At 46.0% G+C, this 12,854-nt stretch overlaps 1 protein-coding gene across 3 annotated transcripts in view; it reads left to right on the plus strand.

The window, feature by feature from the left end:
- kif26ba (kinesin family member 26Ba) overlaps positions 1 to 12,854 on the plus strand; it is a 380,767-nt gene that overhangs the window by 322,313 nt on the left and 45,600 nt on the right. For all 3 annotated transcript variants that reach the window (XM_063055472.1, XM_063055473.1, XM_063055474.1), the window contains one exon: positions 620 to 782. In XM_063055472.1, the coding sequence (XP_062911542.1) occupies positions 620 to 782 (163 nt within the window). The remainder of the gene's footprint in view (positions 1 to 619; positions 783 to 12,854) is intronic.

Here is a 12,854-nt window from a genome sequence, read left to right on the forward strand (position 1 = left end):
GAATCAGGGCTTATTATAACGTGACATAGGTCGTGAAATTTGTTTTGTTTTTGTTGTAGCAGTACAGTGCAAGACATTAACAAAATGCACAAATAAAATAAATAAATAGTGAGATAGAGTTCATGAGTTCATGGACTGTTCAGAAATCTGATGGAAGAGGGGAAGAAGCTGTCCCTGATGATGGATGTGGCTTTCTTGCGACAACGCTCTGTGTAGATGTGCTCAATGGTGGGGAGGGCTTTACCCGTGATGGACTGGGCTGTATCCACTACTTTTTATGGGGATTTTCTGTTCAAGGGGATTGTTGTTTCCATAGTAGGCTGTGATTCAGCCAGTCGATATACTCTCCACCACACATCTATAAAGGTGTGTTAAAGTTGTCCCTCGTGTATAGGTAGGAGAGGGAGAATTGATGGTGTGTGCTGTTGATTGGAATATAGGTTTACGGTAAGGTTTGGTGATTGGTTGTTGGTGGTCATTTGGTGAAAGAGCCAATAAAGGGCCCGATATCTAATGGTGAGAGCAGTTTGACCATTGTCCACTCTTCCATCCAGTTCAGGAACACGGTCAGTCAATGGCTCACGTGGTCACCTGCCGTCTTGTTGCTTCACTGTTTCAGGGAGAGCAAGCTCACCATGCTGCTGCGAGAGTCCCTCGGCAATCTGAACTGCCGGACCACCATGATCGCCCACATCTCGTCCTCCTCCAGCCACTACTCCGAGACCCTGTCCACCATCCAGATCGCCTCCAGGGTGCTCCGAATGAAGAAGAAGAAGACAAAGGTTGGTAGGGTTCACCAGATGCCGGGAGGATGGGTTCTTTTGTTAAAGGGAGTGGGAGATCAATAGGGAGAACGTGCAAACTCCACGCAGTCAGTGGGGAAGATCTGGATCAAACCCTGGTCTCTGTGAGGCAGCAACTCCGCCAGCTGTGGCCCCACGCTGCCCACAGGAGCGGTCCGATGAAAATGAACCATTTTAATGACCCAGAAATTTCTTCATACAACTCCATAAGAAACAGCAGCATCTGGTTAAATGGGGCTTAGCCCAGGGCAGTATGTCGCTGCAAATATTACGAGTGTCAGCCTGCGTTAGGAAGTGTGAATCCAGTCTTTTCTTCTTCCAGGAAAGTTGGAGTTTAATCTGGCCAAGTGTGAGGTGTTGCACTTTGAAAGATCAAATGTAAAGGGAGAGTACACAGTTAATAGTTCAATAGTTTGATTTAATGTCAGGGAACTGTATGCAAAATGCATGCTGAAATTCTTGTTCTTCGCAGGCATCCACGAAAACAGAAGAGTGCCCCAAAGAATGAGTGACAGTAAAAATGTTAGAACCCCAAGCTCCCCTCCTCTCTCTCCCTCCCACACACAAGCAGCAGAAAAGCAATGACTCTCACTGCCCCCACCCACTTCCACAAAAAGCAATAGCACCCTCCACTTATCAAACAAGCAACAGCAAAGACCCCAATAAAGACCATGATCTGCAGTACCAAAAAAAACTAATCATTCACCTGACAGTCTCAGTCTCTCTCTCTCTCTCTATCTCTCTATCTATCTCTCTCTCTATCTCTCGCTCTGTTAAAAGTCTGTCACTACGCTTTTTTTTCCCCAATTTCTCCACCCGGAGAATTGGGAGCAACCTCTGCCCAACCGAGGAGAGAGAGAGAACACGATTCGCAGAGTACAGAGGCTCTGGCAGCTGTTCCCGATATTCCATTTTCTCCCGCGACACTTCAGTGAAAATCAGCCCGTCCCCAGGGCCACAAAACCTTGGAACCCCGAAAGTGCGCTCGTCTTCTAGGCTGCATCCTTGGGACATCGAGAAGCCCCTAGGAGTGGGTGTCACTACTGCAGAGAACCAGTCTGAGTGTAACCCCTGGTCAGAGTCTTCAACAGAACCCCATTCACCTGGAAAGGGAAAATGGAGAGACATCAAAGGTAGAAATTAAGCTGCTTTCATGATGGACACAAAAGTGTTGCCATTGAGCGTCATCGTAATGCTATGACCTGATGTACAGAGGGATCCTCAGGTCCAAGTCCATAGCTCCCTGAAAGTGGTTCCGTGGTGAAGAAGGCAGATGACATACTTGCCTTTGTTAGTCAACGCATTGAGTTCAGGAGTCAGGGAGTCACGTTGCAGCTTTAGTTGGGCTGCATCTGGAGTACTGCATACAGCTCTGACAGCCCCATTATTGAAAGCACCTGGAGACTATGGAGAAGGTGCAGGATGCTGCCTGATTAGAGGGCAAGTCCTACAAGGAGAGGTTGAACAAACTTGGGTTGCTTTCTCTGGAGTGGCAGATGCTGCAGGGAGACCTGATAGAATTTTACAGGATTATGCAAGCTATAGATAGATAGATAGGTAATTTATCCCCAGGGTTGAAATGTCTAATACTGCAGGGTATGCATCTAACGTGAGACAGGGTAAATACAGCTGAAATGTACTGGACAATATGAGTCAAACGTTGCCAGATAGGACGAGCTCAGAGGGAAATCTTGGTCAGTATGGACCAGTAGGCTGAAGAGTCTATTTCAGTGCTGCAGTGCTCTGTATGAGTTTCAACTAGTTTTTCAGGGGTCTGGGTACTGGAGCCCCAGCTCAGTACGGGAAGGATCGGACCAGAAGGTAGATGTCAGGAAAAGTATTAAAAGACAAAATCAAAATAACAGGTAGGATGGGTTGGATAGTTTGAAGTGGGTATATTTTAATGCTACGAGTATTTTGGGTAAGGGTGATGAACTTGGAGAATGGATCATACATGGAACTATGATGTTGTAGCCGCTACTGAAACTTGATTGAGAGAGGGGCAGGAATTAATGTACCAGGTTTTCAAAGTTTTAGAAAAGATAGAGGAGGAGGTAAAAGAGGCGGAGGAGTGGAGTTGCGTTACTAATCAGGGACAACGTCACGGCTGCACTCAGAGGAGACATATGGGGGGGGGTCAGACACTGAATCCATTTGGGTGGAGGGTGCAATCACACTGATGGGATTGTACTACAGACCCCACCCCCCCAGTAGTCACCAGGACATTGGGGAACAGATATGCAAGCAGATTAAGGAAATGTGTAAAAATAATAGAGTTGTTGTCATGGGGAATTTCAACTTCCCATGTATAAACTGGGACCTTGTTAGTGCAGGAGGTTTCGATGGGGCAGAATTTGTTAAGTGTGTCCAGGAAGATTTCTTAAGATAATATGTGGACGGTCCAATGAGAGGAGGGGCCGTACTGGACTTGGTGTTGGGTAATGAGCCTGGCCAGGAGATTGATCTTTCAAAGGGTGAGCAGTTAGGGAACAGTGACCACAACTCCTTAACTTTTGGGATAACTAAGGATAGGTCTAGTCCTTGTGGTAGAGTTTTAAATTGGAGTAGGGCAAATTATGAAAGCATTAAGCAGGAACTAAGAAGCCTTAATTGGAAACACCTTTTCTCTGGCAAGCTCTTATCAGACACGTAAAGAATGTTGAAAGATCAATTGCTCAGAGCACAGGAAAGGTAGGAGGAAGGACGGGATGAAAAGACAAGAGAAGCTTGAATGTCGAGAGGTGATGAATTTAGTCAAGAAGAAAAAGGAAAAGTATGTAAAGCTTCGGAAATTAGGATCAAATGAAGCAAATGAGGAGTATAATGAAACCAGAAAAGAACTAAAGAAGGGAATTAGGAAAGCCATGAGGGGCCATGAAAAGTTCTTGGCAAGTAGGATTAATATGAATCCCAAGGCATTCTATACATACATCAGGAGTAAAAGCATAAGTATAATTAGAGTGGGACCACTCAAGGATAAAGGGGCAACATTTGTTTGGATGTGGAGAATGTGAGTGAGGTACTTAATGAGTACCGGTATTTATTAGTGCTGAGTGCATCAATATGTTAGGGCATTTAGAGGTGAAGGAGGAGGAAGTGTTGGGCCTTCTAGTGAGTATTAAGGTGGACAAGTCCCCACAGCCTGATGGATTTACCCCAGGTTATTGAATGAGGGAAGAGACGAGTTCGCTGGGCCCTTGACCAGAACCTTTGTGTCCTCTCTAGACACAAGCGAGGTACTGGAGAACTAGCGAGTGGCTAATATTGTACCTCTCGTTATGGTGAGTCTCACATCAGCTTTAGGGAAATTGCTGGAGAAGGTTCTTAGGGATAGATATGTGAGCATTTGGAAGCCCATGGCCTAATTAGGGAGAGCCAGCATGGCTTTGTGCGTGGCAGGTCATGCCTTACCAACTTGATTGAATTTTTTGAAAAGGTGAAGAGAGATTTATGAGGGTAGATTAGTATATGTTATCTATATGAATTTTAGTAAGGCCTTTGACAAAGTCCCTATGGGAGGCTAATCCAGAAGATTAAGATGCATGGGGTCCATGGTGAATTGACTGGATTCAGAACTGGCTTGCATGTAGAAGACGAGGGTAGTGGTTAAAGGGACTTACTCGAGCTGAGGTCTGTAATTAGTGGTGTTTCACTGGGACCTGTGCTGGAACTTCTGCTGTTTGTGATGTATATAAATGATCTGGATGAAAATGTAGATGGGTGGGTTAGTAAGTTTGTAAATGATACCAAAATTGTGGGGTTGTGGGTAGTGTAGAACAATGGTCCCCAACCTCCGGGCCACGGACCAAAACCGGACCGTGAAGCATGCAGGTGTGCAGTGGTAGCCGGGACGCACCCAGCACATCTTTAAGAAAAAAGATGAAATAAACAAGCTAATTAATTAGGTGCCACCCAGAGGCAGAATGAGGCCCAGATCAGAGGCGATTGCTGAAATCTGGGCCGACATTTACGTGCCAGGCGACACCTAATTAATTAGCTTGTTTATTTCGACTTTTTTCTTACAGATGTGCTGGGTGCGTCCCAGCTACCACTGCATGCTTTGCGGCCCGGAGGTTGGGGACCACTGGTGTAGAAGATTGGGAAAGAATACAGCACGATATAGAACAGTTGCATATATGGGCTGTGAAATGGCAGATGGATTTTAACCCAGATAAGTCTGAGGTGTTGAACCTTGATAGGGCAAATGTAAGAGACAATACACTGTTAACAGCAAAGTATATTGAGTTCAAAAGTCAGGAGGTTATGTGGCAACTTTATAAAACTCTGGTTAGGCCACATCTGGAGTATCACGTATGGTTCTGGTCACCCCACTATAGGAAGGATATTGAGGCTTTGGAGAGGGTGCAGAAGAGGTTCGCCAGGATGCTGCCTGGTTTAGAGGGCATGTGCTACAACGAGAGGCTGGATAAACTTGGGTTGTTTTCTCTGGAGTGTTGGAGGCTGAGGGGAGATCTGATAGAGGTTTACAAGATTATGAGATGCAGAGATAGAGTGGACAGAGAGTATCCATTTCCCAGGGTTGAAATGTCTAATACCGGGGAGCTTGCATTGAAGGTGGGGGGGGGGGGTGAGTTTTTTACTCAGAGAGTCAAGGATGCCTAGAATGTCCTGCCTGGTATGGTGGTAGAGGCAAATAAACATTAGAGGCTTTTAAGAGATGTTTGGATAGGCACAGGAAAACGGTGGGATACGGATATTGTCTAGGGAGGAAGGATTAGTGTTTGGGTGTTCTTGATTTGCTCTTTAGCTGGTTCCTGTGCTGTACTTTCTTATGTTAAACGACAGCATTGCTGACTATAATTCTATCCAGTCAGAAGCACTTGCTCTCCTGTGTTAGAGACCTGGATGGCCCAGCATCCAATGGAGAGAGGATTGCATAGTAGATGTGCTTCCAAATCTCGTTCCAGGTGTCCCCGGAGCTGGGGAGGGGGAAGGGTCAGCTGCACATCTGCGTGGCATTAATCAGGCAGCTGGATTCACACGGGGGCGGGGGGGGGCAAGGGTTCAGTGTGATTAATTGGTGCCTTGCCCTAGGGAGGGGTGGGATGCAGTTCAGACTGAAGGGCAACAGTGTAAATCCTTCTTCCTATAATTACCCTGTACCTAAAGCAGAAAGGAATCCTGCCCCAGCCGGTAAAACCAGCCAGCATGAAAGAGGCACCGTACCTGGCGATAATAGTCAGCCGTTTAGGAAGAAGACAGGGAGACTCAACCCCACCATGGAGGAATGTCCCTCCTTCTGGATTTCTCTGTTCCAGAGACTGAGGATGTACGGACATTGAGCAATGGGAGAATTGGGATAAATATGGATACGGCAGGAAAACTTCGGCCATAGTCATGTTGAAAGGAAGCTTATGGTTGTTGGGTAGAACGGCCTGGTCCTCAGTGGCTGGAGCGGGAGTCAGGTTCCATTCAGCAGGATATTTCAGACCTGCACAGGGTGACCCTGGATACAGTATGTTCGAAGATAAATCACAAAATCCTGCGCCTCTGTACGTTCATTTCTGGTGACTAGCCTTTCCCACTCCCGATTCGTTGCTGCCACTCCACCGGTCTCCCAGCTCTGGCTCACAGCCTCGTCTCTTGCACTCGAGTCCCAAGGTTGTTGGTGAAAGATTCACAAGCACGCAGTCATGAACTGATCCTTGGTTTTGTGTGTGTGTGTGTGTGTGGGGGTATTATACAGGAACAGATGCTTGCTTGTTGTATTCGGTTTCTGAAAGTTCAGTTCTGTTGAGATGAAGCTGTGCCTCATCCTGTGATGAATCGATAAGTCCAATTGCCCCGATGTTGCAGGACTGGGATGGAGCGGCTCAGATTTGGCTCCACTGTGAGCAAGTGATTCGGTGGGCAATTGGAAACCCTTCAACTGCTTCCCTTCAGCCCACCCCAGGCCCCACCTGGGGTGGGTGGTTTGGCCCCCCTTGTCCATGGTCTAAGATGAACTAGAGCTGACTGAACCGGGATCTACAGTTCACTTAGATTGCCAGCAGGGTGAAATGGGAAAAACCTCATGTGGAGCATTCACTAGTTGGACCGAATGGCCTCCTTCTACACAGTCAGTCAGTGGGTGCCGTCCTGAATCCAGGGTTGGCGGCTATGCACCTCCATCTTCTTCGATCTTGCAACACCACCAAGTACAGCCTCTCCTCCAGTTTGTTCTCGCTGGCAGCCTTGGCACCGCCCACCACCGCCCCCGCCGAACTCGAGCCCGAGACCGTGTCGGCCTCCAGCCGCGGCTGCTTCTTCGAGCTCGGCCCTTCCTTAGGCGGAGGCCTTGGGCAGGTCCAGGCACACGGTGCAGCGCCCAAGTTCATCAACCTTCTACACAGTACTTTACAGCAAATCTGTTATGTTCTCGCCTAAGGTTATCGACATCTAGGACAATTAGCAAATCAGTCTGCAAAAGTAACTAATAGGCTTCCTTCATTTTAGCAGCTTCTAAATGCTTTTTAATGCACACATGCAATAAATCAAAGACTTCTGAGCTGCTTTATATAGCAGACATTTATCTTCCCATGTCACACAAACCATAAGTTATTTTTAAACATAGCGATTCTGCAGGTACCAGAAATCCAGAGTGACACACACAAAATGCTGGAGGTACTGAGTAGTTCTGCTAGTATTTATGGAGGGGAATAAACAGTTGACGACTCAGGACGAGACTCTTCATCAGGAACACTTCAAGTTATTTTTGTCTCCTCTGATCAGGAGTGGGTTAGATTGTACAGTTACTGAGAGAATGCGGTTCCATCTGTCACGTCACCTCGTCCATCTGCCAGTAAACCTCCTCATCTGGCTCCATCGCTCTTCCTCACCCCTTTATGTTGGATACCTATCCTCTATCTTTCAGCTCAGATGAAGGGTCTACACCCAAAACGTCACAGAGTACTACAGCACAGAAACAGGCCCTTCGGCCCACCTAGTCTGTGTTAAACGGTTATTCTTCCTAGTGCCGTCGACCTGCACCTGGACCATAGGCGTCCATATCCCTCCCAACAATGTACTGTACTGTGCAAAAGTATTGGACGCATATATACAGCTAGGGTACCCAAGGCTTTTATACAGTACCGTAGTAATTTTATGTATTGCACCACAAAAAATATAAAATTTTATGACATGTGTGAGTGATGATAAACCTGATTCTGATATGGGTCTTTGTTGTGGACTGAGAGTGGGAAAGGGGGCAGAGTGAGGAGAATTAGGGTTGGGAAAAGGTGACGGGAGAGTGGAGAGAGTGGGAAGCACCAGAGAGGCATTCTGTTGTGATCAATAAGCCGATTGTTTAGAATCAAATGATCCTGCCTGGTGTCTCAGGGCTGGGTGTGTCTGCACCCACACCACCATCCCACCCCACCCCAGTTCTCCTCCTCTGCAGCACTCCACCCTCACTATTCCCAAAATCTTTTACTCTCGCCGGATTTACAAACTCGCTCTTCACTCCACGTTGACAAATACAGTGCCTATAAAACGTATTCACCCCCCCCGCCCGGGAGGTTTTCATGTTTTACTGTTTTACAATATTGAATCACAGTGGATTTAATTTGGCTTTTCTTGACACTGATCAACAGAAAAAGACTCCTTTGTGTCAAAGTGAAAACAGATCTCTACAAAGTGATCTAAATTAATTACAAATATAAAACACAAAATAATTGATTGTATAAGTATTCATCCCCTTTAATATAACCAACCAAATCATCACTGATGCAGCCAATTGGTTTTAGAAGTCATAAAACTATTTAAATGGAGATCACCTGTGTGCAGTGAAGGTGTTTCAATTGATTGTCGTAAAAATACACCTGTATCTGGAAGGTCCTACTGTTTGTGAGTCAGTATCCTGGCAAAAACTACATCATGAAAACAAAAGAACACTCCAAGCAACACCGTGAAAAGGTTATTGAAAAGCACAAGTCAGAAGATGGATACTAGAAAATTTCCAAGTCACTGAATACCCCTTTGAGTACAGTTAAGTCAATCATCAAGAAATGGAAAGAATATGGCACAGCTGTAAATCTGCCCAGAGCAGGCTGTCCTCAAAAACTGAGTGACCGTGCAAGAAGGGGTCTAGTGAGGGAGGCCACCAGGAGACTCATGACGACTCTGGAGGAGTTACAAGCTTCAGTGGCTGAGATGGGAGAGACTGCGCATACAACAACTGTTGCCCAAGTGTTTCACCAGTTGCAGCTTTATGGGAGAGTGGCAAAGAGAAAGACACTGTTGAAAAAACTCACATGAAATCTCAACTGGAGTTTGCCAGAAGGCGTCTGGGAGACTCTGAAGTCAGCTGGAAGAAGGTTCTATGGTCTGTTGAAACCAAGATTGAGCTTTTTGGCCATCAGACTAAATGTTATGCACTGCACATCATCAAAAACACACTATCTCTGCCATGAAGCATGGTGGTGGCTGCATCATGCTGTGGGGTTGCTTCACTGCAACAGGCCCTGGAAGGCTTGTGAAGATAGAGTGTAAAATGAATGCAGCAAAATACAGGGAAATTCTGGAGGAAAACCTGACGTAGACAGCAAGAAAACTGCAACTTGGGAGAAGATTTGTTTTCCAGCTCGACAATGACCCCAAGCGTAAAGCCAAAGCTACACAGAAATGGTTTTAAAAACAGCAAAGTTAATGTCTTGGACTGGCCAAGCCAGAGTCCAGACCGCAATTCAATTGAGAATTTGTGGCTGGACTTGAAAAGGGCTGTTCACTCACGATCCCCATGCAATCTGACAGAGCTTGAGCAGTTTTGTAAAGAATGGGGACAAATTGCAGTGTCCAGATGAGACCTATCCACACAGACTCAAGGCTGTAATTGCTGCCAAAGGAGCATCTACTAAACACTGACTTGAAGGAGATGAATACTTGTGCAATTAATTATTTTGTGTTTTATATTTGTAATTAATTTAGATCACATTGTAGAGATCTGTTTTCATTTTGACATGAAAGAATCTTTTCCTGTTGATCAGTGTCACGTCAAAAAAGCCAAATTAAATCCATTGTTGTGGAACAATTGTTGTAAAACAATAAAACAGGAACATTTTCAAGGGGGGGGTGAATACTTTATATAGGCGCAGTACAGTACTATGCAAAAGTCTTATCAATCCTAGCTCTATATATATACATCTAAGACTTCTTCATAGCTCTGTACTTATCCAAATTTATAAGATAAAGATGAGCTTTATTTACCGTACATACATTAAAATGTACAGTGAAATGTGTTGTTTGCATCAAATCAAGTAGGTGAGGATTGTCAACACAGTATGGCCTCGACTCACTAACCATAGTGGCGCTGTTAAGCTATTGCGCTACTGTGTCTCTTAAATATTGCTCTCGAACCCTCATGCACCACTCCCGCTGGATGCTGCCTGATCCGCTGAGTCCCTCCAGCAGGTCGTTTCTGCTCCTGACTCCAGAGGCAGCAGGTTTGCTGTCCGGGGATGACTGGGTAAACTAGGCCCGAGTTCTCTCGGGTTTAGTGGAAGGGCAGAGTGGAAGGTGCCATTACAAAGTTTCTGCATTACGACGTGGGCATGCTATGGCAGCACGGTTGTGTTGTGGTTAGCGCAGCATTTTACAGTACTGCCGACGTGGGTTCAATTCCCATCACTGTCTGTAAGGAGTTTGTATGTTCTCCCCGTGACCGCGTGGATTTCCTCCCGGTGCTCTGGTTTCCTCCCGGCTGGTAGGAAAAATCATTGTAAATTGTCCCGTGATTAGGCTGGGATTAAATTGAGGGATTTCTGGGTGGCGTGGCTTGAAAGGCCAAAAGGGCCTATCCCCTACCGTATCTGGATAGATAAATAAATAAACTCCCTAAACTGTACTGATTGTTAACACAGACAATGCATTTAACTGTACCTTTCAATGGAGACGCGACAAATTAATCTGACTCAGAATACAAGGCGGTACAGACTGGATGCGGGGAAGATGTCTGGACCGGGGATCGTAGTATCAGGATAAGATGTAGTACGTTTAGAGTTAGAATGAGTAGGAATTTCTTCAGTGAAGAAAACCAGTCACAGGGTTCATTTGATACCCGATAGATTTCCGAGCAGGAAAGGAAGCGAGGGCTGTGGGGACGGTGGAGGAAAATGGTGCTGAGGTAAAAGGACATCAAGCATCATGACATGTGTCAATCATCACGCAGGACACGAGCAGCCCACACGATATGGATCCCATCCAAAACCACAGCCATTCACTCACTCACCCCACTGGAATACAGTACTGTAGTAATTTTATATATTGGCCTATAATGCTGCCACAAACAAAACTTCCTGACATATGTGAGTGATGATAAACCTGATTCTGATATGGGTCTCTATTGTGGACTGAGAGTGGGAAGGGGGCAGGGAGAGGAGAATCATGGTTGGGAAAAGGGAAAGGAGTGGGAAGAACCAGAGAGACATTCTGTAATGATCAATAAACCAATTGTTTGGAATCATATGACCTTACCTGGCGTCTCAGGGCTGGGTGTGTCTGCACCTTCATCACCCCCACCCCCCCACCACCAAAGGCACTCCGCTGCCTCTTGTCCCACACCCCTCCCGTGGCACTCCACCCTCGCCATTTCCAACATCTTTCATTCCCACCAGATTTACAGACTTGCTCCATGCTCCATGTTGACAAATAGGGTACTGTGCAGAAGTCTTAGGAGCCCTGGCTATTTATCTGTGCGGAAGACTTTAGCACAGTTGCTGTACCGATTAGCAGCAGTACCATTTATGATTATGATTGTGATTATGAGGACATGCAGTCCCCTTTTATTGTCATTTAGTAATGCATGCATTAATAAATGATACACTGTTTTTCCAGAATGATATCACGAAAACACATGACAAACCGACATAAAAACTGACAAAAATCCCATAATCATAACATATAGTTACAACAGTGCAAAGCAATACCATAATTTGATAAGAACAGACTATGGCGCAATAGAAGTCTCAAAGTCTCTCGAAAGTCCCATCATCTCACGCAGACGGTGAACCTCCAGCGCCGCCAACTTGCCGATGCAGCATCCCGGATGCATCCGACCACAGTCCGACTCCGAGTCCGTCCGAAAACACCGAGCCTCCGACCAGCTCTCCGACACCGATGCACCGAGCACCATCTCTGCCGAGCGTTTCGACCCCGGCCCCGGCAACAGGCGATACGCAAAGCCGAGGATTTGGGGCCTCCGTCTCCGGAGATTCTGGATCGCACAGTAGCAGCTGCAGCGAAGCAGGCATTTCAGAAGTTTTTCTCCAGATGTTCCTCTGCGCTTCTCATGGCTGTCTCCATCAAATCTGGATTGTGCGCGGCTCCTAGTTACATATAATTGATATTCATTCGGAACAGCAGCATGCACTGTGTCGCACCGCCATCTTCTCCTCCCTCCATCTGCGGGATGCGCAAGCCCCTCGCCTCCAGCTCCAACACCCTGACCTTTTCAATCTGACCTGGTGCTTAAAATTGTCCAAACATCAGATCAATCCTTGCTCCATTTCAGCTTAAATCAATTAAACTCTCTCTTGTGCTTCCAGGGGAAATGAAGTGCTGGCTCAGCCTGCAAATCTCACGTCCCTTGAATAAATAACAAACAGAAGATCTTGATGTATTGTGGGACAGGCTTGGAGAGCCAACTGGCCATCTCCTGCTCTTACTTGCTAAATCCTGAGGCAGGAGTTCCCGACCTTTCTTATGCCATGGACCCATCCCAATAGCGGAGTTTGTCCATGGATCCCAGGCTGGGAACCCCTGCTCTCAAGAGATTTGCGTTGAAAGATGAGTTTATGCATAGATACAGTAAAAAACCTGCCTGCAGCAGAATCACAGACACAGAGCATCATACGTACAGCATTCCCAGGAAAAACATAAATGCGTCATTCATGATATTTGCAAGAAAAGCACAATTACAAGAACATAATTAGAAACAGGATCAGAGTCAGATTTAACATCACTGGCATATGTGGTGAAATTTGTTGTTATGTGGCAGCAGTACATTGCGAAACATAATAGTAAAATTGTAAATTACAGTAAAACTGTGAAATAAGT

This window comes from Mobula hypostoma, chromosome 8, assembly GCF_963921235.1.
Source record: "Mobula hypostoma chromosome 8, sMobHyp1.1, whole genome shotgun sequence".
In the NCBI taxonomy this organism is placed as follows: Eukaryota; Metazoa; Chordata; class Chondrichthyes; order Myliobatiformes; family Myliobatidae; genus Mobula; species Mobula hypostoma.